Source organism: Hydra viridissima, unplaced genomic scaffold (assembly GCF_058129835.1).
Source record: "Hydra viridissima isolate aposymbiotic clone 2 unplaced genomic scaffold, HvirCarnegie_v1 scaffold_17, whole genome shotgun sequence".
In the NCBI taxonomy this organism is placed as follows: Eukaryota; Metazoa; Cnidaria; class Hydrozoa; order Anthoathecata; family Hydridae; genus Hydra; species Hydra viridissima.
This window is the reverse complement of record NW_028324316.1, coordinates 3385044-3409059: the sequence shown is the minus strand read 5'-3', so window position 1 is coordinate 3409059 and position 24016 is coordinate 3385044. Positions and strand designations below refer to the sequence as shown.

The window sequence follows — 24016 nt, the reverse complement described above, 5'->3', positions numbered from 1 at the left end:
AAAGGTTTAAAAGTAGTAACTTCCATAACTTTGTAGTTAGAACATCAAATGATCAGAAAGATGCCATAGACATGCAAGTTGCCCGGTTTTTTTTTCAGCTCTAACATGTCTTTTAATTCAGTGGAAAATTGTGAGTTTCAGAAACTTTGCTCTCTTCTTCGTCCTGGGTGTGTCCCACCAAGCCGAAAGAAACTGGGTGGAGATCTATTAAATGAAGTCTATGATGATCTGTCAGCTGGGATAAAGAACGAACTGGAAACCAAAGACACGTTGGTAACTTGTCAAAATGGATGGTCTAGTATTCAGAATGACCCAATAATTGCTCACTCATTTTATGATGGAAAAAAGAGTTATCTGTACAACATAGTTGACTCAGAATCAGAAAAAAAAACTGCAGAATACTGCTTCAAAATTATCAATGAAGCTATAGTTAGCATAAAAAATGATTATAATAAGTTTGTATTTGCTGTCTGCACTGACAATGAAGCTAAGATGAAAAAAATGAAAGAGCTGATCAAACAAAAGTATCCTGTTATGTTAACATATGGCTGTAATGCACACTATATAACTTTGCTACAGAAAGACATTTGCAATTCTTTTTCAACAATTCTAAAACAGGTTGTGGAAGTTCAGAAATATTTTAGAAATGTGCATATGGTCCATGGTTTGTTAAAGGAAAAAGGTGAATGTATGCCTCAGCTACCAAATGAAACACGCTGGAACTCTCAAGTTGCCTGCATTGAGACATACCAAAAAATTTATAACTTCTACGTGGAGATCTATGGAGAGAAGATTGAAGATTTTCCAGCCAATATTGGAAGAATAATTGAGAATATATTCTTAGTGAAATAAAAAAATAGGGGATTGCCTTAGACAAGATGCAGAGTGATTCTTGTCATCTCTCTGACGCATTTCATATCTGGTATTCATTGATAAAGGATGAAGAGCTATCCATATACTATAATGCAAGAAAGAAGAGATATTAAGATGCTGTACAACCCTTTCATATTTTGGCCTATATAACTGACCATTGCTATGTAGATGATTACAAAAGCTTCATTGATAATGATAATGAAAACATTGCAGAACAATGGTTAGAGGACAGGAACCCTGATTTCTTGTGTTTACTATACAAGTTTAACTTGAAGGACAGGGAGGTGTTCGCCAAGCAAATCTTCTCAGAATCACTGAAGGTTATCTCTCCATCAGAATGGTGGAACATCATGAAAGGAAAGGTTATTAGATGTCAAATCAGGGATAAAGAAGTTTCTGCCAATTTCTGCAGCTTTCTAGCTTCTCTACACTCCTGTCCTGCTAGCTCAGCCTCAATTGAGACATGGTTTTCGACCTTTGGATTTGTCTGGTCAAAGATCAGTAATCGTCTTGGTGCAGATAAGGCAATGAAACTTGTGAAGATTTACAAATTATTTCACAATAGCTCAGCAGCTGACAGCAGTTCCTGTGATGATATCGAATCTGATCAATAAGTAGGTAAGTAGTAGGAAAGATCGTTTTTAACTTCAGAATAACCATCTAAATTCTGAAAAAAATTCTATTTCTATTATTTAAGTGTAATTTATATTTGTTTTAGTTTATTCTTGATGATCCCAGAGGAAGTGTTTAACTGAAAATTTTTCAAAAACATCTGAAAAGCTGACAAGAATTGAAAATTATTGTAATAATCAAACAAAGTAAAATTATGTAAGAAGAATTTTATTTACAGTTCTTCAATTTATTAAATTTTCCTTATAAAAGCTTTTTTCAATAAATAAATATAACTATTACCATGTGTTTTTAATTATTATTTTGAAAAAATTAAATGTATAAAGATAGTTTGAATGCAAAACAGGTATTATGTCTTTCATTTTTTAAGCAAAAAAAGCTATTTTTAAAAAAACCCAAAAAAACCCAAAAAACCCACTGGGCTGGGTTTTTTAAAAAAAACCCGGGTTTTTTCCAACCCTGATAAGTAAGACATGTTTAGTGAATCCTTTCCAGATGAGAGCTTAAAGTAATCTAAATCACACCTTGAGACCCTTGAAAAATGATTGAACAATTAGACTTTAGATTTTAATATTATAATCTTATGATTTTAACTAGTAACAGCTTAAAGTAAACCGTACAGGATCGCAAGTTCAAATTTTGAACGATAGTTGAAAATTGAAAGTTCTATTTTGAGTTTTAAGATCAAATAGAACAGTATCGTTTAGAACCGAAACGCCAACGCCGATGTGTAAAAATAAAATGTTAAAATAAAAATTTGTCAGAGTAGGAAAAAATCAAAAAGTAAAAATGTTGTGATAAGAAGTTAAGGCTGAAAGATGCCTGAGCGGAAAAAAACGATAGATTTTCAGAAATGAAGATAATAAATATGTACGTTAAAACAGAAAATTATTAGAGCAGTATATTTCTTTTGTAAATTTAAAACTTGTTGAAGTTGTAGATGGGTACAGTTTTCCATTCTAATTTGTTACTTTTAGGCAAACGTTTGAAAGCAATGGAAATTATTCAGAAACTGGGAAATAACAAGGTAAGAGAACTTCAAAAGTTATCAAAAGATTTTCCTAATTCTAAGCCTTAAGCAAATCTTTGTTGTTATAACAAAGTATAAAGATGATGTAATGATGCAGAAACAACTAGTTAAAAAGATGATGTAATGATGCAAAAGTAAAAAAATAAAAAGATGATTACAGTGCGTTTTTTTATTGCCAAGTCCTTAAACAAGACTTCGGGGAAAACGCTACTAGCTCTAAAGAAATTTTAGAGCTAGTAGCGTTTAGACAAGATTGAAGATCTAAAAATTTCTTGAAGATCAGGAAGGTGAAACAAGTTTGTTATTGGTTCAGAGGATATTAAGTATAGAAAAAAGGTATTCATTGCTTTTAATTAACTTCTTTATCTCTGGTTCAACTTCTATTAATTCTCTTTTCCACTAATTCTAAAATTAAAAAACTGAAACTACAATTTTTATGTAAATTAGGCAAAAGAAAGCATCAGGAAGAAAAATCGTTCACAGCCTAAGATTTTGAGAGATGATGTACCCAACGTTGAACTTATAGACACAATTCTAAGCGATGATTCTTCAATTGAGTCTGATTTCGATCCAGGTGATTGGTATCATATAGAAGTCTCTGAAAACCCAGACACAGTAATTGCAAAAATTCCAAAAGATATTTTTGCTGGTAATGTTTCGCTTACTGCTACAGCCTGTGATATATCACCTAATGTTTTACAGAAGGTAACAAATGCAATTCTATATCAATCAGGTGTTGATCTTAAAGAAATTAAAAGCAGTCAGTCTACCACATATAGAAAAATGAAAAAAGAAAATGATAACATGGCAACCATTTCAAAAGAAGATGTTAAAGCAGCCATAGACGCATCTCCATATCCATATATAATTCATTTTGATGGCAAGACCTTGTTTGAGCTAAACAAAGGAAAAATATTAAAGAGGGATAGAATGGCTGTTTTAGTTAACATTAATGGAGAGACTTACCTACTTGGAGTACCTCCACTAGCGTAATCCACTGGTGAAGATCAGTTCTTAGGTGTAATGAACTTAATTAAGGAGTATCAACTTACGTCAAAAACTAGAGGAATAAGCTTTGATACAACATCATCCAACATTGGGACGAATAAAGGATCAGTTTCCAGAATATCTAAAGAACTGGATAAATATCTCCTCCAAATAGCTTGTAGGCATCATGTGACTGAATTAAGAATGCTTCACTTTTGGAAATTAGTGACTAATGAAGAAACTAATGGACCTGATAATCCTCTTTTCAAAAAGCTAAAAAATATTTTTTAAGAACTTAATTTTAACTATAATTCAGTTCTACTGTTACGGTTTGATTGGAATAAGGTTAAAAGCAGTCTTTTAAAGAAGGCAGCTATGAAGTCATTAACATTTTGCAAAGCATACGTTGGTAAACCAGGTATTATGAGATGATAGAAGTGAGCTTGCAGAATTAGTTGTCACTTACTTATCCCCTATAACATATAAAGTAAGAAAAACTGGTGCTATTCATTGTGCAAGATTTTTAGGAAAAGCAATTTATTATCTAAAGCTTCGGCTTTTATCCAATCAACTTAGATTTGTTCAGGAAAATGATAAACTGAAAATTGAAATTAAGCTTATTACAGAATTTATTGTTTGCTTTTATGCAAAATGGTATCTACAATCTGAGGATGTCATCAAAGCTCCTTTTCTTGACATTACAGCCATACATCAAATGCATCTGTACAAGAAGGTATGTACAAACCAATTAGCTGTCGATGCTGTATTAGAGTCTCAGTATAAACATTGCTGGTATTTGGATTCAACAATGATACCTCTAGCTTTGCTAGATGACGAGTAGCAACTCTGTTATTTGATATGCCTAGCTTTGACTTTATAAACCTGAGAATAAAGTAAAGTAAGATATCAAGGAAATTTATAAAATGAATACAAATATTGGGAAAAAACCACTAGCCTTGTCTGCCTTGGTTGATGTCTTTTCTTACCTGATTTTTGACATGATTGGGTTTGATAAGCAACAAGTTCAAGACTGGCTCTCACTTCCACCAAACAATTGGCATACTCAGTCATGCTTCAAGAGTTTTCAAAAATATGCTTAAACTTTGATTTTTGTTAATGACCATTCAGAACGGTCAATAGGTATGATGGGGCAGTATATTCATAGATATTCTGATGAAACTGAAAAGCACAACAGATTTCTCACTGTGGACAAATTTCGATCTGTATTCAGATCACCAGAACAAAAATCCGGTACAATTTCAAAGACTAAGTTTAATGATGGGCTTGGTGTGATGCGGAAAAAGATAAAGATTTAAACTTGATTATTAAATTTTCAAATGTTTTTTCTGTTATAAAAACTTGAATAGAAATTTATCTTTTTATTTATTCTTGCTCATTTTGAATTTTCAATATAGATAAATAATAGTTTTTTTAATATAGATAAACGACATTGCTGAGGTCACAACCAATCACTGTTCATTCTTTCTGGCAAAGTGAAGTTGGTTGCCCCCTCCAGCATGTCTTGGGAATAGTCATGAGACCCTGTGTGTGTATATATATATACACACAAGGCTTATTAATTTGGTTATATATATATATATATATATATATATATATATATATATATACATATAAACCTAACCTAACTACAAAAATACTAATTCTCATGATTTTCAATACCACCAAACATAGATTTTTGAGAAGTAAAAAAAAAACCATATATTTTTAAACAAAAATATAGGCCTATATACATATAACAGAAAAAAAAAAATTTGAAAAAAAAAAAAAAAAAAGCCCCTCCCTCAAGACGCCCAAAAATGACCACTATTTGGTCATTTTTCCCCTAAATTATTAGCTTGAGGGGGGGGGGGGGGGGGAAGGAGGGGGGGTCAAAAGTGATCCGATAGCGCTCAAACTTTTTGAAGTTCATTTTTTATACATTTGCCTCAAATTCAGGGGGTATGGTTTTTTAGATTTGAAAATTTACTTTTTTTGAATACCCCTACGCTTTATCCATTTATTTGTAAAATGTAACTTGCGTTCTAAATATTAATTTCATCGAATACAAATATTTTCGGACGCAAAATCAATAAAACTAAATAAATTGTAACGATGTTTAAGGATCCAAACAGACAATTTTTTAAAATGACGCTTTATACATCAATTTATTTGTAAAATGTAACTTGCGTCCGAAATGTTTCATCAAACAAAAATATTTCGGACGCAAAATCAATAAAACTAATTTTATTGTAACGACGCATTAGGATTCAAATAAACAATATGACTTTTATAACTTTTGTTGTAAGAACGATGGCAGATGCTCCAGCTGTGTCTGCTCAACGCTCATACTGACACCCTCAGGGATATTTCGTTGAATATATTCCAGGTAAATATCTGCAGTATCTCCAGTAAGTTCACGAAGCTGCAAAGAAAAATGTTTTAAAAATTATCTGAAATGGAAAAAATAAACTGAATTTAAAATTAAGAGCGTGTAATTCGCCATCATACCTGGAACATTCGTGCGTGGGTGCGCAATTCATACTGCACTCTATGCTTTTTGTTAATGTGTGGTGATTTAAGCAAGGTCCTTTTCTCGACATGCATAGGAAGTACAATTCTAAATAGGTTATTAGAAATATTACTAAATCGCGGAGATTGAAAATTTAATTAATAAAGCAATTTCTATTCCGGAAGATACAGTGTTGATCACAGAAATAGTAAACCGAATATTTTCTTCAATTAGAGTTAATATTATTTCTTTCTTTATTATGGAAAATATATATTAATTTCTATTTAATAGCTATAAATCATTAGAAAAAAATATATTTTTTACTGAAGTATACCGATAATTATTGAAAAGTTCACAAAACACAACGAAAAGTTGTGATCATAGAAATAACACGTTAAACAAAAAAAATGCTGTTTGAAAGTTTACATCAAAACATAACTAACATTAATATCTCGTTGAGTAGCCTTTATTATTTATAAAAGCACCACAACTTGATGACTGTTAAGAAGCCCTTGACATCGTTCAACATTGGGTTCGCCATTCTAGAACATTAATTTCATTTTTCTTTAGCCAATATGTTAAAGATATCCCAGTATGCTTTGGGTCGTTGTTGTGCATTAAAACCCAAGTAACAGGTATGTTTTCATCAGCATACAGCTCCATTACGTTTTGTGATATATCTTTGTGTTTGTATTAATCCAAATTTTTATTAACTTTGACCAGAAGACCGATACCATACCTGGACATAGCTCCCCAAAGCTTAGTATTATCCTACCGTGCTTCACAGTCTTAAGAGTATACAATAGGTTTTTTCCTTGCTTCATAGGATTCTTAACATGCTTTCACATTGGACTGAAAGTTGAAAGTGATTTAACTTGGATTCAACAGTCCATAAAACATTTTTCCAAATGGAAACATTTATACTTAGAAATATTTTTGGAAACCTTAATCATTTTAGTTGATTTTGTTTTGAAAGAAGGGTTTTCTTCTTTGCTCTAGAGCCTCAGAGGCTGGTTTCGAGTAAACAACGATGAATGGCTGGGGCTGACTCAACTATATAATACTGTTCATCATTTTTGGTTCCTACTTAAAGTTAAAAAAGAATCTTTTTTAGACGTCCTAATAAATTTGGTTGTCCATATTGGTTGAAATTTTTCTTGGTGATTGCTTTTGACTTTTATCATTAGTGGTAGTGTATTTTTCAATGTTTATGACAGTTTTTTGACTATTTTCATTTTTTCTACAGAGCATTTTTTGTTTCTACGCACGCTCAGTGACTAAAAGAAAATTAAATGTACATTACAAATATTATTTACCCTACTGAAAATGTTACTGGAAAATTCTACTATGCATAGAAACAAGCCATAAAATGTTATTAAAAAAATATTGCGTGGTGTGCTATTTCTATGATCACCACTGTAAGTTTCAGATTCAGATTTACAATGTATAGTTTGAAGGTTTTTAAATAAAGTTATTTGGTTATCAGGTCATTGTGATATCAAGATTAAAACCAGCTGATCCGTAAAAATAGATAATACCAACTATTTAGACAAGCATAAATTTTCCTAACCATAACTTTATGACAGAAAAATTATTGAAAAAAATTTAGAAGATTCAATGACAAACTTAGTTACTGCCTTATAAAAAAATCCTTAAAAAAATACCAAAAAAGAAAATTCCAAAATACCTTTGTAAACACAAGGTAATATGGCAGTAGAAGACCTATTACCTGTAACATGATCTGAGTTAGGAATAAAATAACTAGAATATTACTTACTTTCCAGATGTGTCAAGCTGAAGAACTTTAGCTGCCCTCTGTGCAAACTGTGTATAACTATCAAGAACCGCTTCATCCGCACCGCGGACTTTAACTGTCAGCAAAGAAACTAAACGCTCTTTATCCTATAATCAAGAAAATAAAGCACATCACAAGCCTCTACAAAGATCGGTGTGAGCCTTTCTAGCACGCTTCAAAAAAACAAAATATATCTTTACTTTTAAAATAGTTTGAAAATTTTAATTATATTTTTAAGATGTGTAACTTTTTGTATTAAATTATTTTAAGTTATTTGTAGCTGAGTCATGAACAAGCATTAGAGCAAGCATTAGCATTTCATGTCTTGTTACTTTCATAACATAAAAACTATTTAAAAATAAACCAACTAAAGAGCCACTTTTTGATGAGATTTTTTGTATTAAAACATATTTTGAATAAAATCATTTAATCAAAATTCTGATTTCCAGGCTATTTGTAACATCAAACAAGCAAGTGCAAAGGAGTGCAACAATTGCTTAAAAAAAAAAAAGTGAATGCCCTACAAAAAGACATTCACTTTATCTTTTTTTTTTTTTCTTTTTTTTCTTGAGGATTTCTTGAGTTGAGTTGAATGTCAAAATCTGGACCTTAACTTCATTGAGAAATTATCAGAATTTTAGCAAACAAAATGAAATTTTTAATGAAACTTGGAATCCTTTTGATGTTATGTCAATTCTTGTAAGTTGTATGCTAGGACTTTTAAAAGCAGTAATAAAAGCAAGGGGTGATGTAACAAAAAATTGAACTGAGAATCAGACATAACATATTTGTATTTTTAGTAATTTTAGTTTAATCTTTAGTGTTTCTTACTATTTCTACTTTAGTGCCAATATCTCTAAGTAAATACAAGTTATAGCTGATTAAACCTGTTTAAATTTAATAGAAAAAATCATTATAAACTACTTAAAGATTTTATTAAAGTTTCCTTTTTCTATCAGATAAGGTCCTTTAGAAAAGAAAGTTTTCTTAATGAGTTTTGCATACAAAAAAATTTGCAATACAAGTTACTTGGACCAAAGAATACATGAATTAAGAACAATTTTTTTTTATTAGTAGTGATTAATCAAAAAATTTTGTTGGATTTTATTCATAATAACATTCAACAAATTGATTTTGCAGAGACATTCAACAAATTGATTTTGCAGAATAAAGTTCTGAAATAATTACTTTTGGTTTGGTTTATACTTGAAGTAATATCAAATTTATTATTATTTTTTTAATTTCATAATTATGTTAAAATAAAATTACATGTAATAATTACACCCTGCTTATTCTTTAGGTGAATAAAAAATAAGTTTAAATGACTTGCATTAGTGGGTATGCAACTAGGAGATGGTGCATTACTGTCTTAAACAGGTGAAAACAAGGAGGCTCCCACCTAGCTAGATCACTAGGCTCTTCAGCCAATTTGGTCTAGTGCAGCAAACAAAAAGTAAAATTTTCATCAAAATTTTACCTCATCTTCAAAGATTTCTTGTTGTGAACCTGAAGCAAAACTTCTAATCAACCATGCTGATCTATGCAATACTGGTTAGAAGTAATAAAAATAAGTTATATGGTCATTTCAAACAAAACAGAAACAATTTTATTTTTAGTCTGAATTAAAAAGCACAATGAAAAAAAAAAAATATTTTTATTTTTTTTTGTCAATTTAGGATAAATATTGTTTACTTATTTCATAAAAAATGTTTAGAGAAAGATTTACCAATACTTAAAAAAGAAAATAAAAAAAAAACTAAATAATTTTTTTCCTAAGCCTTACATGCTACTGATGATGGCTTAAGTGCACGTAACTGACAGGTAAGGGACATTCTAAAGTAAAAAAGTATATATTTTAACATTTTATTTCTATAAAATAAGATGAATAAAAAAGTATATATGTATTGCTGGGAGCTAAATTTGCCTTTAACAACACTATCAAGTGCTCAATCATACTTGTTCATTAAAATAGTGAACATACAACATTATTCAAAAAATAAAAAGTTTTTATTCTTATCAACTTCACATAAATATAATAAAATGTTGGTAAAGTGAAAATGTTTGTAAATTCCCTTTTTCAAACCATCATTAAAAAGAATTTTTTTCATGGCAGGAAAATTATTTCTTCACTAATGTCACAAACCAATTTACTAGCTCATTACCTTTTTTATTACTTCAGTTCTTTTAAATGCATGTAAAACAGCATATTCAAAAACGTTATTAAAAAAAAAAAAAATTTTCTTCTCAAAATAGAAATTTATTATTCATATGTATTTATTCATTTATTTTAGTTTTATCATTTTTTATAAAAGGTTGCAAAATCTCCTAATGGTGACTAGCTAAGTCACATCTAAGATTTTTTTTGAGATTTTGATAAGATCCAAAAGATAAGATATGGATCAAAAAGCACCAAACAAACCAGAAAGAAGCAGATGATAGGTAAGAAAGATTGCCTCAAAGATCAGCAGCAAGTAGATTATATTTTATGGTAATTTAAATCAGCTTTAAAGAAAAATCTTAAAACCTTAAAAAGAAACAAATTTTGTCAGCTTTATCAATTATTAAATGTTACCTAAAGAATATAGTTTTCACTTCTTTCAAACTACAATATGACAGGAATTTTGATATTGATTTAAAATTAGAATATCAAATGGATTTGGTAACTTCGTTGAGTTTGAAACTTTGGAGTTACATCACCTGCAAACTCTGCAAACCTCATTTATTGGGACATAAATTATTTGTATAAAAAAAAAGAAGTTGCAAAATTTAGACAATATATCCATGATGGTTCCCTTTTTCTGGGTCACAAAAAAAAGCAAAGTGAAAAATCCTATTCAAGCAGTGATTGAAACAGATAAAAGGTACAGTTTTTTTAAGTCTATGAAATAAAACACGCGACAAAAACTTTTTGATCATATTTTGTTTTGTTTTTCTAATGTACCATTTATTTTCCCATAATTTTAATGAACTTCCAAAGACCTTGGGAACCAATAACTTAAAGCTAGTTACTATCCAATTGAGCTGAAACTTATTTTGTACTTACGGACTCAATTTGATGGGGGGAGGGGCAAAATTTAAATAAAAGAAAGAGTAAGTATATCTCTGCAGATAAAATTTAAATAAAAAATTGAACCCATCCAAGAATGCAATTTGCTTAAAAGAAAATAACATCTGTATAAGTGGGGACATAGCAGAAGGAGAATAATTTAAAAAAACTTCTTAAAAAGCTGTTAAAAATGTATTTTTAAAAAATTTGGAAAAATAAATTTAAAATATTTTCAATTAACTTTTTTTGAAAAAAATAACAATGTAAAAAAAAAATATTAATTTTAAAAGATATTTAATTTTGTTTTAAGACAACAGATACTTAATGTTTGTGGTGTAATTAAGAATTTTAAGTACCACAACTACATGTAGAATTCTAAATTTTGTAACAGCTGCACTTTATGTCTTAACAGCTGCATTTTTTATAGCCTCTAATTGCCATATTTATGCAGAAACTATTTCTGAATAAAAATTAAAAAATAAATATTAAAATTGAATTTCTTTATTACAAAATAGTTATTACAAATTGTAACTATAATTACAAGTTATAAATATAGTTTAGAACAATTTTAAAAGTTAATAAACTATTGTAAATCAAAAAATAATGAGGAAAAATAGACATTTGACATTTCTCCCTATTTTTTTGTTTATTATTCTCTACCTCAGTGCAGTTTGTTCAGAATGGTGTAATTTAATGCCTCAATGCCAAAAAAAAAAAAAAAAAAAAGTAATTTGTAAATGCATGAAGTTTAAAAAAAATATGTTCAATTACATTTGGTAATTCATTTCCACCCAACCGTTTGTATCTCCCCTAATATCCCCGACACTTTTATCTTTGAATTTCAATGTATACACTATTTCTTTTTTTTTTTTTTTTTTTTTTAAATATATTAATAATAACTTTAATTTAAAAATTTACATAAATTATTTTTAAAACACCATAAATAAATTTGAAAATAAAAAATAAAACTGAAATGTGTTTTTTTAAAAACTTCATTTTTACTAAAAGTATGTTGTATCTTTAAAAAATTTATTTACTACAGGAAGTACTATTCAACTAGTATATTCTTACCTTTTTAAGTGTCAAAATCACGTACTTTAAACTCACTTTATTATCTGACTGAGACAGCCATAAGAGGCACTGCTGCCGCCATTAACATCTTTTTTTTTTATGGGACAACTTAATGCAAGCGAAGAATAATAACGAATTCCGAAGAAATGGCGTTTTTACCGAGAACTCGATAATTTGAAAAAAGTTTTTTGCCATGTTATGACAACTATAGAGCTGTAAATCAGTGGTTCCTAAACTTGTTTTTAATTATCTTAATAATGAAAAGGGGTTACAACTCTTTTACTTTATGTTATAGAATTTGTGACAGAACCCAAAAGTGGCGTCAAGGACCCCTGGTTGTCCGTGGGAACCGCTTTTAGAATCATACATACATACATATATATATATATATATATATATATATATATATATATATATATATATATATATATATATATATATATATATATATATATATATATATATATATATATATATATATATATTATATTTATATTTATATATATGTGTGTGTTAAAATTTTGAGCATAAACTTTAAACTTAAATATGATTTTAGCTTTTAAATTATAATTTAGCAATAAATCTTTAAGATTAAGCATAACTTATCTAGTAAATTTGAACAAAAATTTAATTTTTAATAATAAAAAATGACCAGTTTTGAGCCTTCAAAAGATCATTTGCGGCATGCGCTGCTTTTACTCTTTAATCAAAAGAAATCTGCTGATAAAAGTCATTGTTTGTTAGCAGAAACTTATAAAGAGCATGCACCATTTGTTAAAACATGTGAAAACTGGTTTAGACGATTTAAAGGTGGTGATTTTGATCTAAATGACAAAGAACGCCCTGGTCAGACAAAAAAGTTCGAAGATCTGCAAAAATTATTGGACGAAGATTCAGCTCAAGCTCTAAATCGATTGTCCGACGCGTTAGGAGTTACTGAAGCTGCAGTTAATAAGCGTTTACAATTGATGGGAAAGATCCAAAAGGAAGGTAAATGGGTGCCATATGCAATAAAAGAAAGAGATTTGGAAAGGAGATTGGTAACGAGTGAAAACCTCAGAAGATGTAAAAGAAAATCCTTTTTGGATTGAATTGTTACAGGTGATGCCAAAAGCGTTACAGGTGATGCCATCGAATTATTACAAATGACGCCAAAAGACACGATAAAGTAATTTTTCAGCACGGTAACGCCGTCCAATGTTGCAAAATGTGTAAAAGAAACGCTTAAAGAATTAAGATGTGATATTTTACCCCACTTGCATATTCTCCAGACATTGCTCCATCAGATTATCATTTATTTCGGTCGATGCAGCATTCACTTGGAGAGCACCATTTTAATTGCTTAGAAGAAGTCAAAAGTTGGCTTGAATGCTGGATAGCTCAAAAACCAGAAAATTTTTTTTTACAATGGAATTCATATGTTGCCAAAAAGATGGGAAAAGGCTGCTGCAAACGATGGAAATTATTTTGATTAAATACATATTTTATTACTTAGAAACAAATATATTTTTTATGAAAAACCTTCAAAGTTAAGTTAACCTCATTACATTATATATATATATATATATATATATATATATATATATATATATATATATATATACACACGTTTTTATTTTTAATAGGAAACTAGTACTAGAAGCCCAAAAATGTTAAGAAACTATAAGTATTGAGTTACTTTTCGATAAGAAATTCATTTTATTAAGAGTTTGAGAAATATTTTCATAACTTGTGTTCTGTTCAGGGGTAAATCTGAGGATTATATAACATTGAACTGATGGAATTTAAATAATTTTAGTTGACTAACCGTAAAACATTTTATCTTAATTATAAACATGTTTTTAAATTGTGTTTTATTTATTTTTTCTCTCTTGATATTCTGAAATTTAAGCTCTTAAAAAGTGTCCTTAAAATAAACTTTCTAGTACAACCCCATTTGCTTGGTTTCTTAAAAATAAAAACGTATATATATATATGTTTATCAAAGATTCCAAATTATTAGCATTGCAATTTATTAGCATTGCAGAGTATTTATTCAGTTACCTTTTTATTAATCTTAAACATGTGCTGGAATCGACTTGTAACAGGAGGCTTTTGACAATATTTTTATATGAGTTAGCATAAAGACGGCTAAGATATGGCGCCAAAAAATTTTTTTTGTAGTGTGAAGAAAAAAGTCCTCGCTAATTTTTAATTTTATAAAGGTAAAAACTTAATAAATGATTAAGAGCATTCTTTATTGTTTTATGCATGAAAACAATGTTGATGTGATTAAATGTTAATCGACAGAAATTCTTTCTATGAATAGGTGGAGTATTTTTCCATCAGTCAACCAGGATGTTGTAAATATTTACATGTTCTTGCACAACTCCTACAAATAAGCTTACTAAAAACAAGTTCGAAGAATGCGGAATTGACATAATTATCATAATTACATTTAAAAATACTATGTATCTTTAACAATTCAATGTATACTGTTTTAACTTATAACTTAAAATAAATTGCATTCTTAAACTCTCTACACATTTTGTAAAAAGAAGGTTAATGCAATTATTTGATTAATGAATTTAATTCAGTCAAAACTTCTAGAACAAATTTTTACAAAAAATGTTATTATGTAACATGTTTCTTGCACACCTTACTAACGAAAAAGAAAACGTTAATTGAATGGTAAATATGTACAACGCATTTTCAATGCCAATATTTTTTCTTAATGGTTAACACTTTAATTTTTTTTTTAAATTCCATTACTATTTTTAAGTATTCTTAATTGTATCACTCAGTGTCTGTCTAAATTTAAACATAAAAATGTACTTCATATCTGAAATTCGTTATGATAACGTATACGTAGAAAAAGTGCAACCAGTTTCACACAAATCGAAATGTATTATGTGCAAAATTGATTATATTATGCAATACATATTGTGCAAAATTGCATTACACAAGACAAATTTATTACTCATTAAATAGTTCATCAGTTTTGCAACTTCTTGAAAAGATATTCAGTGGAACAAGGAAATATTAACAGATATTTGTCTCGACAAATTTTAAAATGTTGCGAGATTTATAATACCATATCAGAAATAGGTACAGTCAGTAATAAGACAAGGAAACTGTAAAAACTATTCAGCTAATAAAAATGTCTGTTGGTCGTATTTAGCTAATTATTGCGTCCATTTGTCTAACCTTTTGGAAATAGTACTAAGTTAAAAATAGCTCAAAACACGAATTATGATGCTAGTAACATTTTAAAAGTGTAAGAAGTTACGTATTTTTATTAACTTATCTGGTTTAATGCATGAAACTCAAATATATTTAAAGCGTTCTTAACAATGGGTTGGTTTAACAAAAAGTCAAAAGAAAAATCAAGTGGCGCTCAATTAAATGCACATTCTCACTCTGGTAATGATAAAAAGTTCAGTTCGTTTTCTTTAGACCCTTTCGTCTACAAAAACGATGTGACATTTGATAAAGGTCAGAATTCTTTCAGAAAATCAGTAAATCGAAACAAGAATTCCAAGTCAAACCGAAAAAATGAGCTGAAACGACAAAAGAGATCGGAAGAGCCAGGTGAAAAACCGTTTGGATTAAATGCGAACTACATGGTTTTTGAAAGTCTTCCCCCGAAAAGGGCGAATATGGTGAGTTTAAATTCACTGGTTATCGATGGTAATTCAGCTTACAATATACAATCACTTGATGTTAAAGATAGTTTGCTTCAAAAAGAAGAATTTGATTTAAAAAGGGATCTCATCCAAAACGGAAAATTTAAGGAGCCAGTTTTAATGTTGGAAAACACTTCAGATGAAATTAAATTCAGTGGTAAAGTAATAAAAAAGCAGCCCGGGTGGGCAACCAAAGGCATTGGTGTGAGACGTCGGGAAACGGGATTCAAAAGCAAAGCTGCTTACAAAAATGTGAGATCGAGGCGGCAAGGATATAGAGAAACACAACAAATCTCTCAAAACATAAAAACAATTAATTTGCGCACACCAGATCGGCAGGTACAAAAATCCAGGTAATAAATAATTATGCAAACTTTTGTTGTTTTGTTAAATACATTACATACATACATACATACATACATACATACATACATACATACATACATACATACATACATACATACATACATACATACATACATACATACATACATACATACATACATACATACATACATACATACATACATACATACATACATACATACATACATACATACATACATACATACATACATACATACATACATACATACATACATACATACATACATACATACATACATACATACATACATACATACATACATACATACATACATACATACACACACATACATACATACACACACATACATACATACATTATATATATATATATATATATATATATATATATATATATATATATATATATATATATATATATATATATATATATATACAAATTTTTTTTTATAGACCTGTTTCATCTCGGTTTTCTACATTAGAAAATCTGGGCAAAAGTTCGAGTGAATCAAATTTATACAAGCTAAAAAATTCCGCTATGAGTAGATCCGCATTAAGCTTACCTGACTTTTATCAGCAGGATCTAGTAAAGGAGATGCACCAAAATGAAAATAATCCAAAAAAATTTGCTATTGTCCTCGATGTGAGTGGTTTTTCTCTTGATGAAATTGTTATCGCTTTAAAAGAAGGAAAGTTAATTGTGAACGCAAAACACTTTTTTAAAACAGATTACGGTTTCGAATCTTTCCAGTTGCATCGAAGTTATCCATTACCAGCTGGAGTGCGAAAATCGGATATCTTTACAAAGATCAGTAAAGAAGGAATGCTGGAAATAAAATGTTTCCCAGAAAATACTGCAGTAGTGACGGGTCAAGAGTTCAGATACATCGGAGGAGACACATATGAAATGTTCGTTGATTGTCAACAATACTCTCTCAAGGATGTTAAAATCCGTTGTGAAAACGAAATAACTTTGGTCGTTTATGAAGAAATTCATCAACAGTCAACGGAGGAAAATAAAAATGCATTTGAACGAATCATTGGAAAGTATAACCTACCTCCAGACGCCGACTGTAACTCGACCACAACAAGAATTAGAGAAGACACACTGCAAATTCTTTTGAAGAGAAAACTAACATAACACTAATGTTTTTTAATATTTTAAAATTAATTTGTATTTCAATTGGATAAACTAAAATGAATAAACAACAAACGTTTTATTTATTAGTTTATCCAATTTTAACGTTTTTCCGAATAGATTTTCTACCCAGTATAAAGTGTAGAATAGTCCCGTGGAACAATAATCAATAATAGTCACTTGTATTTAGTTATAATGACCAAATAATCTCTGCTTTGAACAGGTCTGATTATTATCTCATCACTAGTGAGATATCACAAAGTAAACCCTCTGGAAAAAATTCTCTATTATAGGTTAGTATTTACAGCAAAGAGTAGCTTATAATATTGAGGTATATATTTTCAATCTCTGATTCAAATTTTTTCATAGTATTGTTGCGTTAAGAGCTGCATTTCAACAGTTTTTGGTTTCGAACTGAGTCTGTGATTGATCACAATAATTTCAGCTTCACTTAAAAATTCGTGCCTTCGTCAAGCAATACCTTTCACAGGCACTGCTCGATACTCAATACCTTGCACTGCACGCAATAAAAATCCCTTGTCAAGTTGTTAGAGTTAAGAGCTCTTATTTGGGGTCCTTTAAACACTGTGTTGCATTAACCTAAAACTTTTTTGACCCCTTACTGTAATCAAACAATTTTTTCCATAACTGTCAGAAGCATGTTACAGACTCCTTCTATTAATGAAATTAGGATACTGTTAATTTATCTTGTTTATGGGTGAGAATATCAGCTCTTACCCATTATTTGATAATCAAAACATTCGAAAAATATTTTTAAATGTAATGCCATTCAGTTTGAAGTTTTCTTTTTTGATAGCCTGTTGCGAAAGATTTGATTATTTGGATTGTAACCATACTTTTGCAGCTTTATCAATAAAGGTATAAAGATATGGTTTTAATCTCTTGCTCCCAACTCACGAGTACTGCTTTTAATATTAAATTTGGAATTATTTATTAGGATGGTTCAGGTGGGCGATTGCCCATCTGTTGAAGATGTTAAGGGCAGTTTTTCTCCTGAAAAGGCTGACCTTATAAAAACGAGTTCGTGATTTTTCCTTGAAACAACAAAAATCTTACGGATTCTGTGGTGACAATGAGCCAGTTAATAAACTGTTCGTAAAGATCTGCGTTTTAACTCTAATTAAAATGAATTAAAAAATCATTAACTGGTCACGGTGATTTAGTAATGGACATTTATCATGCGCATGCGTTATATTTTGCTCAAATGTTGGTAAACAACAATGTTCGCAAGTAAACAAAGAACAACTTATAAAATTGCCTAAACTTCAAATTAGATTTATTTGTAGATATTTCTAAAAAGTCCATAAGAAATGATATCAAAACAATACTTTAGGTATGGTATGTGTCATTAAAGCTGTCATTTAAATAATTGTACAAAGAGAATAGAAGTGGGACTAAAGTGAAACTTAGCTGTTTTTTAGGCGGAGTTTAACCTGTGCTTACATTATAGTCTATATTCTGAAGTTTTAAATTTTTTAGTGACTATCTTGATTTTTTTTGAAAATGTAAAAGTTTGTGAATCATTTAAAGCAAAAATCGAAAACCGGTTACTTTTTTTTGTGATAGTATAATGCTTTTAAAGATTGGTAAGTTTTCTTTTTATTTGAAAGGTTAAAAATACTGACAAAAATATTATGCAGGCTTTAATGCTGCCATTTATTTTCTTTAAATCATTTTGCAGTATTTTATCGGATTATTTTTAGTATCTACAATTTTTCTTTTTCTTGGCTGAGCTTTTTTTTGGTACTTTTTTACAGTTGGGTTGTTTTTTATGAAATGCTCATTCATTATGCTTTTTAATCTACGTAGTCCTTTCATATGGCAGTAGGTACTCTTCATGCGGTTGATTTCAGCATGAATACTTTCTCCACCTCGCTCTCCATAAGTACCTAGTCCTACTCCCCATTTTCTAATGAAAGGTAATGCATGGTATTCCAGCATATGAAGCTTGGGTGTGATTGAAGCGTTTGGCCAGTTTTCAGGAAAGTACTTCATGAAATCTTTGATTCGATTTTCTGTAACCAATAATATATATATATATATATATATATATATATATATATATATATATATATATATATATATATATATATATATAACACAATGATTTCAAAAAACAAAGATAAAGATCAAATAACAAAAACGATTTTCTCTATTAATTGTGTTTTGCCAAATTATAAATTATTTGTTATCTTCATTGAACTGATTGCAGGAGTTAATAAGCTTGTGACATATTCCAAATTTAGAGAAGAGTACCTCAAAGTTTTTACAAATTTCAACAGTTTCTCTGTGTATATCAGTGTCATTAAACCCAAGTTCAACTACAAGGTTTGATATGGAGTTGCAAAGTTCAAGGATACTTTTCTCCTAATTTAATATATAAAATAATTGTGAAATATGTATTATATGTAGTAACTGTTGTTAATTATGTATCTAGTTATGTCTAATAATGTTAGTATTAGCCATCTATTCCACTTACACACATACACACACACACACATATATACATATATTTATATTGTATTGTAAATTTAAATTTATGTAAACTTTGTTTTTAGTAAAGAGTAGATTTTATAAATTTAGGAAATATATATTAGATATTATTTTACCTTTAACATTTTGTGAACATGATTACCAACAAAACTTTTCCCGTGATATGCTTGTCTTTGTACTCCTAATGAGTTAAGTACGTTATCAAGTTTGTTTACAAGTGGCCCAAATGATTTCTTTATATGATTTGCTTCAAGGAGTATTTTCAGTTCTGAGATCTATGATTAAATATGTTTTTAAGATAAATTCAAAAAAATCTAATCAATAAAATGAAACTTAAATATTCCAATGTATAAAATTCTCAGCTGAGTCATTCCGGGTTTAATTACCAATCTAAATTAAATATTTTTAGTAGATAATAAAATTTAAAGTAGTTACCTGTTCTTTCTTTTTCTTACCAAAGTGCATCAGGTGAGGTTCAAATACTAATTTAATTTTTTCTTCGTTTTCAGGGTTAAAAAGTATTTGCATTTCAAGTGCTTCTGTTATAACACGAGTTTTATCTTCAAGTTCTTGAATACTTATTTGAAGTTGATTTATTTGGTGCTGGTGCTCTATATATGCATTAAATTCCTCACAGTCAAGCGTTCGGTTGGTTACTGCCATTCGACCTGCAATTTTTATGTCAATTGTGTGACAAGAGTCTTCTAACATGTTGAAAAACTTTAAGTATATACCAAGTGAGATATGTAAAGCAGGAACTCCTATCTAATAGTACAAGAGAGTTTATATTATCATTTACCACCATTTATATTTACCATACACCACCATTTATATTTAGCCCACCAATAACTGTATAAGTCGTAAACAATATTGTATTACATTGTTTACGGTTATTCATGTGAATTTGCGAATAATGCCTAATAAATAAAATCAAAATAATGTGAATAATGAATAAAAGCAAAGCACCTGATCAAGTGGCACATTGAACAACCGTTGGTCAATAACATTGTCGCATAACTTGGCAAACTTGGGATCTGCACCATGGTTGTTAAATTTTGCTAGAGATAAGTCCAGTGTCTTAAGTGATCGCATTTCAATGTTATCATTAATTGGATTTGACATTCCTTGACTTGTGATGTTGCAAAACAGGCATGAGTGTCTACCTAAAGTAATTGAACAAGTTTGTGTTAAGAAAACAAAATAAATCATGCTGCATTTATCTAGCCCAGATGAGTTTTTTTAAAGAAATCTGTATTAAGTATGTACACACCAGTTGCACCAGTTATTCCATAAATTGCACACAAGAATTCATAATCACCGAATACAAATACGCGAATCTGTTTTTCTCTAAAATTGAACAGAATTAAATTATTACACATTTCTTTAAAAAGAAACTGTAATCTATCATAATCCTGACAATTGTGGTAAGAAATGAATAGTTGATGATTTTGTTTATGTCAAATATTGGTTGGATGTTTTTGAATAATTGAATTATCTTTTGTAATATGTTCTTACTTCCAAATCATTTTTTGCAACAAATCAATTTCTGATGTAAATCTTGCCAATGAAATTTTCAAATTTGTGCTATAATCCTTTGCCTCAAATATATTAAATATTGTTGTATTAGTTTTGGCATTAGGCTTTTCCACATTCGCTACTTGATAAAACATTTTGAATGAATCACCTCCATAGTCACCTCCTATTTTTATATGGATTTCATTGTCTTTAATCTTGTTGTATAATAAGAGGTTGTTGCTAAAATTAAAACAAGAAAAATTAGTTTTTGTTTTTATAGTATTGCATTTAATTTATTGTAGTATGTTAAAGTATTTTTTAAAAAAGATTTGTTTGTACCTATCTAGTCTATCTAGTACATTTATTATATGTCCTTGTAGATTTTTGATATATGCACATGGCAATTCCTTGATTTCATAAGAACCTTTTGAATCTTTTTTTTCAACCATAAAGCGTTTTTAACAATAAGATCATCACATGACCATTTCTTAGCCACATTTCTTTGTTTTGCATTAGAAGCACATATTACATTGTTGTTTTTCAACCACCTAAAATAATGTGTTTTTTTTTTATTATCAATAACTATTAAAAGTATTGAATTTGTCTTTTCAAGATTTCTATATAATAATTGCAATCTTGTGTACCTAGATAATATTTTCATGTTGACATAAGTACTGTTCATGTTTGCTTTTAAACTGATCATTTCTTCAGCAGATATTCTGGCTTTGGAAATATTTGATTTGCTCAGAATATATTCTTTTTCATTTTCATTAAAAGATTTCAAAAGAGTAGCAGTTTGCTTGATTGTAGAACTGATGCTTTCTCCACATGTTTTGCTCATATTATGTTTTAGCTGTAATTGTCTTCTGCGAATTGTGCGTAAACATACATCTGAACTTTCTTTATAGGCTATTGGTGTTGATGTAAAGCATAAGGGCTAAAATTTTGTGTAATTTAGTTAAAATGTTCAAAAAATCATACTATAGTTTCCTATTATAAAATTAAAAGCATTTTTGTTTTGTTATAGTAATTTTACAGTCTCTGTTTTTGTAAAGATAGTCTTACCCTTGGTCCATCTGTCGGAAATTCAATTACATTGGATGTTGTTTGAGACATTTTTTGTTTTATTACATGCAGAGCAGCATCTTCAATAATTCTTGGTATAATACTTGTTAAATCCAATGCAAATATATCTGAAAAGTTTATTTGTGAAGTTGATGACGATGATATTGATAATGTTGTTGAATTTGATATCGGAGTTGTCTGACAAGTTTTTTGATGACTCTTTCGTTCTGACAGTTGTGTGACTTTAAACAACCTACCACAACCTTGCTTGCATACTTCTTGCAAATTTTCTATCATTTCAATTACATTGGTTGATGAAATTAACCCATCACTTGGAATTGAAAAGGAACATTTAGGGCATTTTGTTTTTGATATTAGTTTGCCAATGATAAGTGGTAATAGACATGTTGAGCAGAATGAATGAAGACAGTTTTTTATAATAATCGGTTTATGCATAATGTCATTGCAAATAGTACACACACAAAGATGCACATGAGGGTTTAAGATGCAGTTAATATCTTGCAGTTTAAGATTAAATTTTGCTTGAGGTAAAAGCTTAGATTGTATGTTATTTATTTTATGTCTAGTCCAAATATTTTCACTATAACTAATACTTAAAGGTCTTCCACTTATCTTTTTCTTTTTTTTTCTTCCTTTATTGGCTTTAAAGCAAACACATTCAGTTGCATGGCAATTTTCAGGCCAAGATCTTAATTTTAGTTCAGTGTTTGAACCTTTTTCAATATTTCTTAATATTGAAAAGCATCTATAACACATTTTTTGAGGATGCATATTTGGGTGGTCCTTATCGATTCGGATAAAAAAACAAAACTCTATTCTAAAAATATGTTTTGTTAAAAGAACACTATCATTATCTAGACTTTCTCCACATATTCTGCATAATTTTTTTAGTTTGGTTTCATGAGACTCAGTCATTTTTACGTGTTTTTTTATTGCTAAAATAAAAGATTTGATGTACAAAATTTTTAAACTTAAAAAAGTAACCGGACTCTGATTTCTTTTTTATTATAAAGTTAAAACCATCTTTTTTTTAAATATATATAGCTTTAAAGCATAAAAATTCTAATAAACGCTTAATTATTATGTTTTAGTAGTAAAGATGACCATAAAATAATTTCCGACTTTACTGCGTATTTTATCACATAAAAATTAATAAATTTGAGTATTTCAAATAAAATATGTTTTCCTTGGCCACACATTTTATCAGTTTATAAATTTATATTTAGTATATACATCTTCAAAGCAATGATATGACCTTTTTTATTAGGTTACGGTAAAAGACCATTGCAAAAAAAAAATCAAAATTTCGATGTTGTTGTTGTTTTTAAAGTAGCGCATGCGCATCATAAATGTCCGCAAATGTTTAAAATTAAACCACCGTGTATTCGGAATATTTTAATTGCAATATTACATCACTTAATGTCATGATAAAAAATTCAAATTTTTTAAAACATCGAAATCAAACATCGAGGTTTTGATTTTATTAAAAAAGGTTTGCTTAGTCTCATCGTACGGTAACCTGTGCGTTTAAAATAGTTAAAAGTGCTCTCTTTTTCTAAATCCTTAAGATTTAACAGTTTTAGGCCCAAATGTTTCACGGCTTGTGACATATTGAGGTTTAAATGTTAATCTGGTGTGTCAAAAATATCCGGGTCTTTAAATTTCAAAACCTTTTAATTAATTACGAAAATAATACGCATTTAGAATGTTTCCAGTACGTCGAATAAGAAAATCGCTTTTAAAATAACTAAAAATCGCAGAAAAGCATGAAAGAAGCAGGTCAAAGTTAATAACCAAATGTTCTAGAAG

General features: G+C 29.1%; 3 protein-coding genes and 3 pseudogenes across 3 annotated transcripts in view; 3 read left to right on the top strand and 3 right to left on the bottom strand.

The window, feature by feature from the left end:
* LOC149877115 (E3 ubiquitin-protein ligase HECTD1-like) overlaps positions 1-24016 on the top strand; it is a 189035-nt gene that overhangs the window by 121709 nt on the left and 43310 nt on the right. The gene's annotated exons all lie outside the window — the stretch shown is intronic.
* Positions 545-1487, top strand: LOC149877120 (uncharacterized; annotated as a pseudogene).
* Positions 3001-4836, top strand: LOC149877119 (uncharacterized; annotated as a pseudogene).
* Positions 5750-12080, bottom strand: LOC145182891 (small ribosomal subunit protein uS10m-like). The gene is made up of 6 exons (XM_090074867.1): positions 11942-12080; positions 9608-9657; positions 9302-9372; positions 7807-7931; positions 6029-6137; positions 5750-5942 (listed from the first exon to the last, which is right to left on the bottom strand). The coding sequence occupies exons 2-6, from the start codon at positions 9654-9656 to the stop codon at positions 5808-5810; spliced, it is 489 nt and encodes a 162-aa protein (XP_089930993.1). The 5' UTR covers position 9657; positions 11942-12080; the 3' UTR covers positions 5750-5807.
* On the bottom strand, positions 19295-20379 carry LOC149877118 (uncharacterized). The gene is made up of 3 exons (XM_090074508.1): positions 20042-20379; positions 19723-19881; positions 19295-19480 (listed from the first exon to the last, which is right to left on the bottom strand). The coding sequence occupies exons 1-3, from the start codon at positions 20315-20317 to the stop codon at positions 19295-19297; spliced, it is 621 nt and encodes a 206-aa protein (XP_089930634.1). The 5' UTR covers positions 20318-20379.
* Positions 20495-23162, bottom strand: LOC149877117 (uncharacterized; annotated as a pseudogene).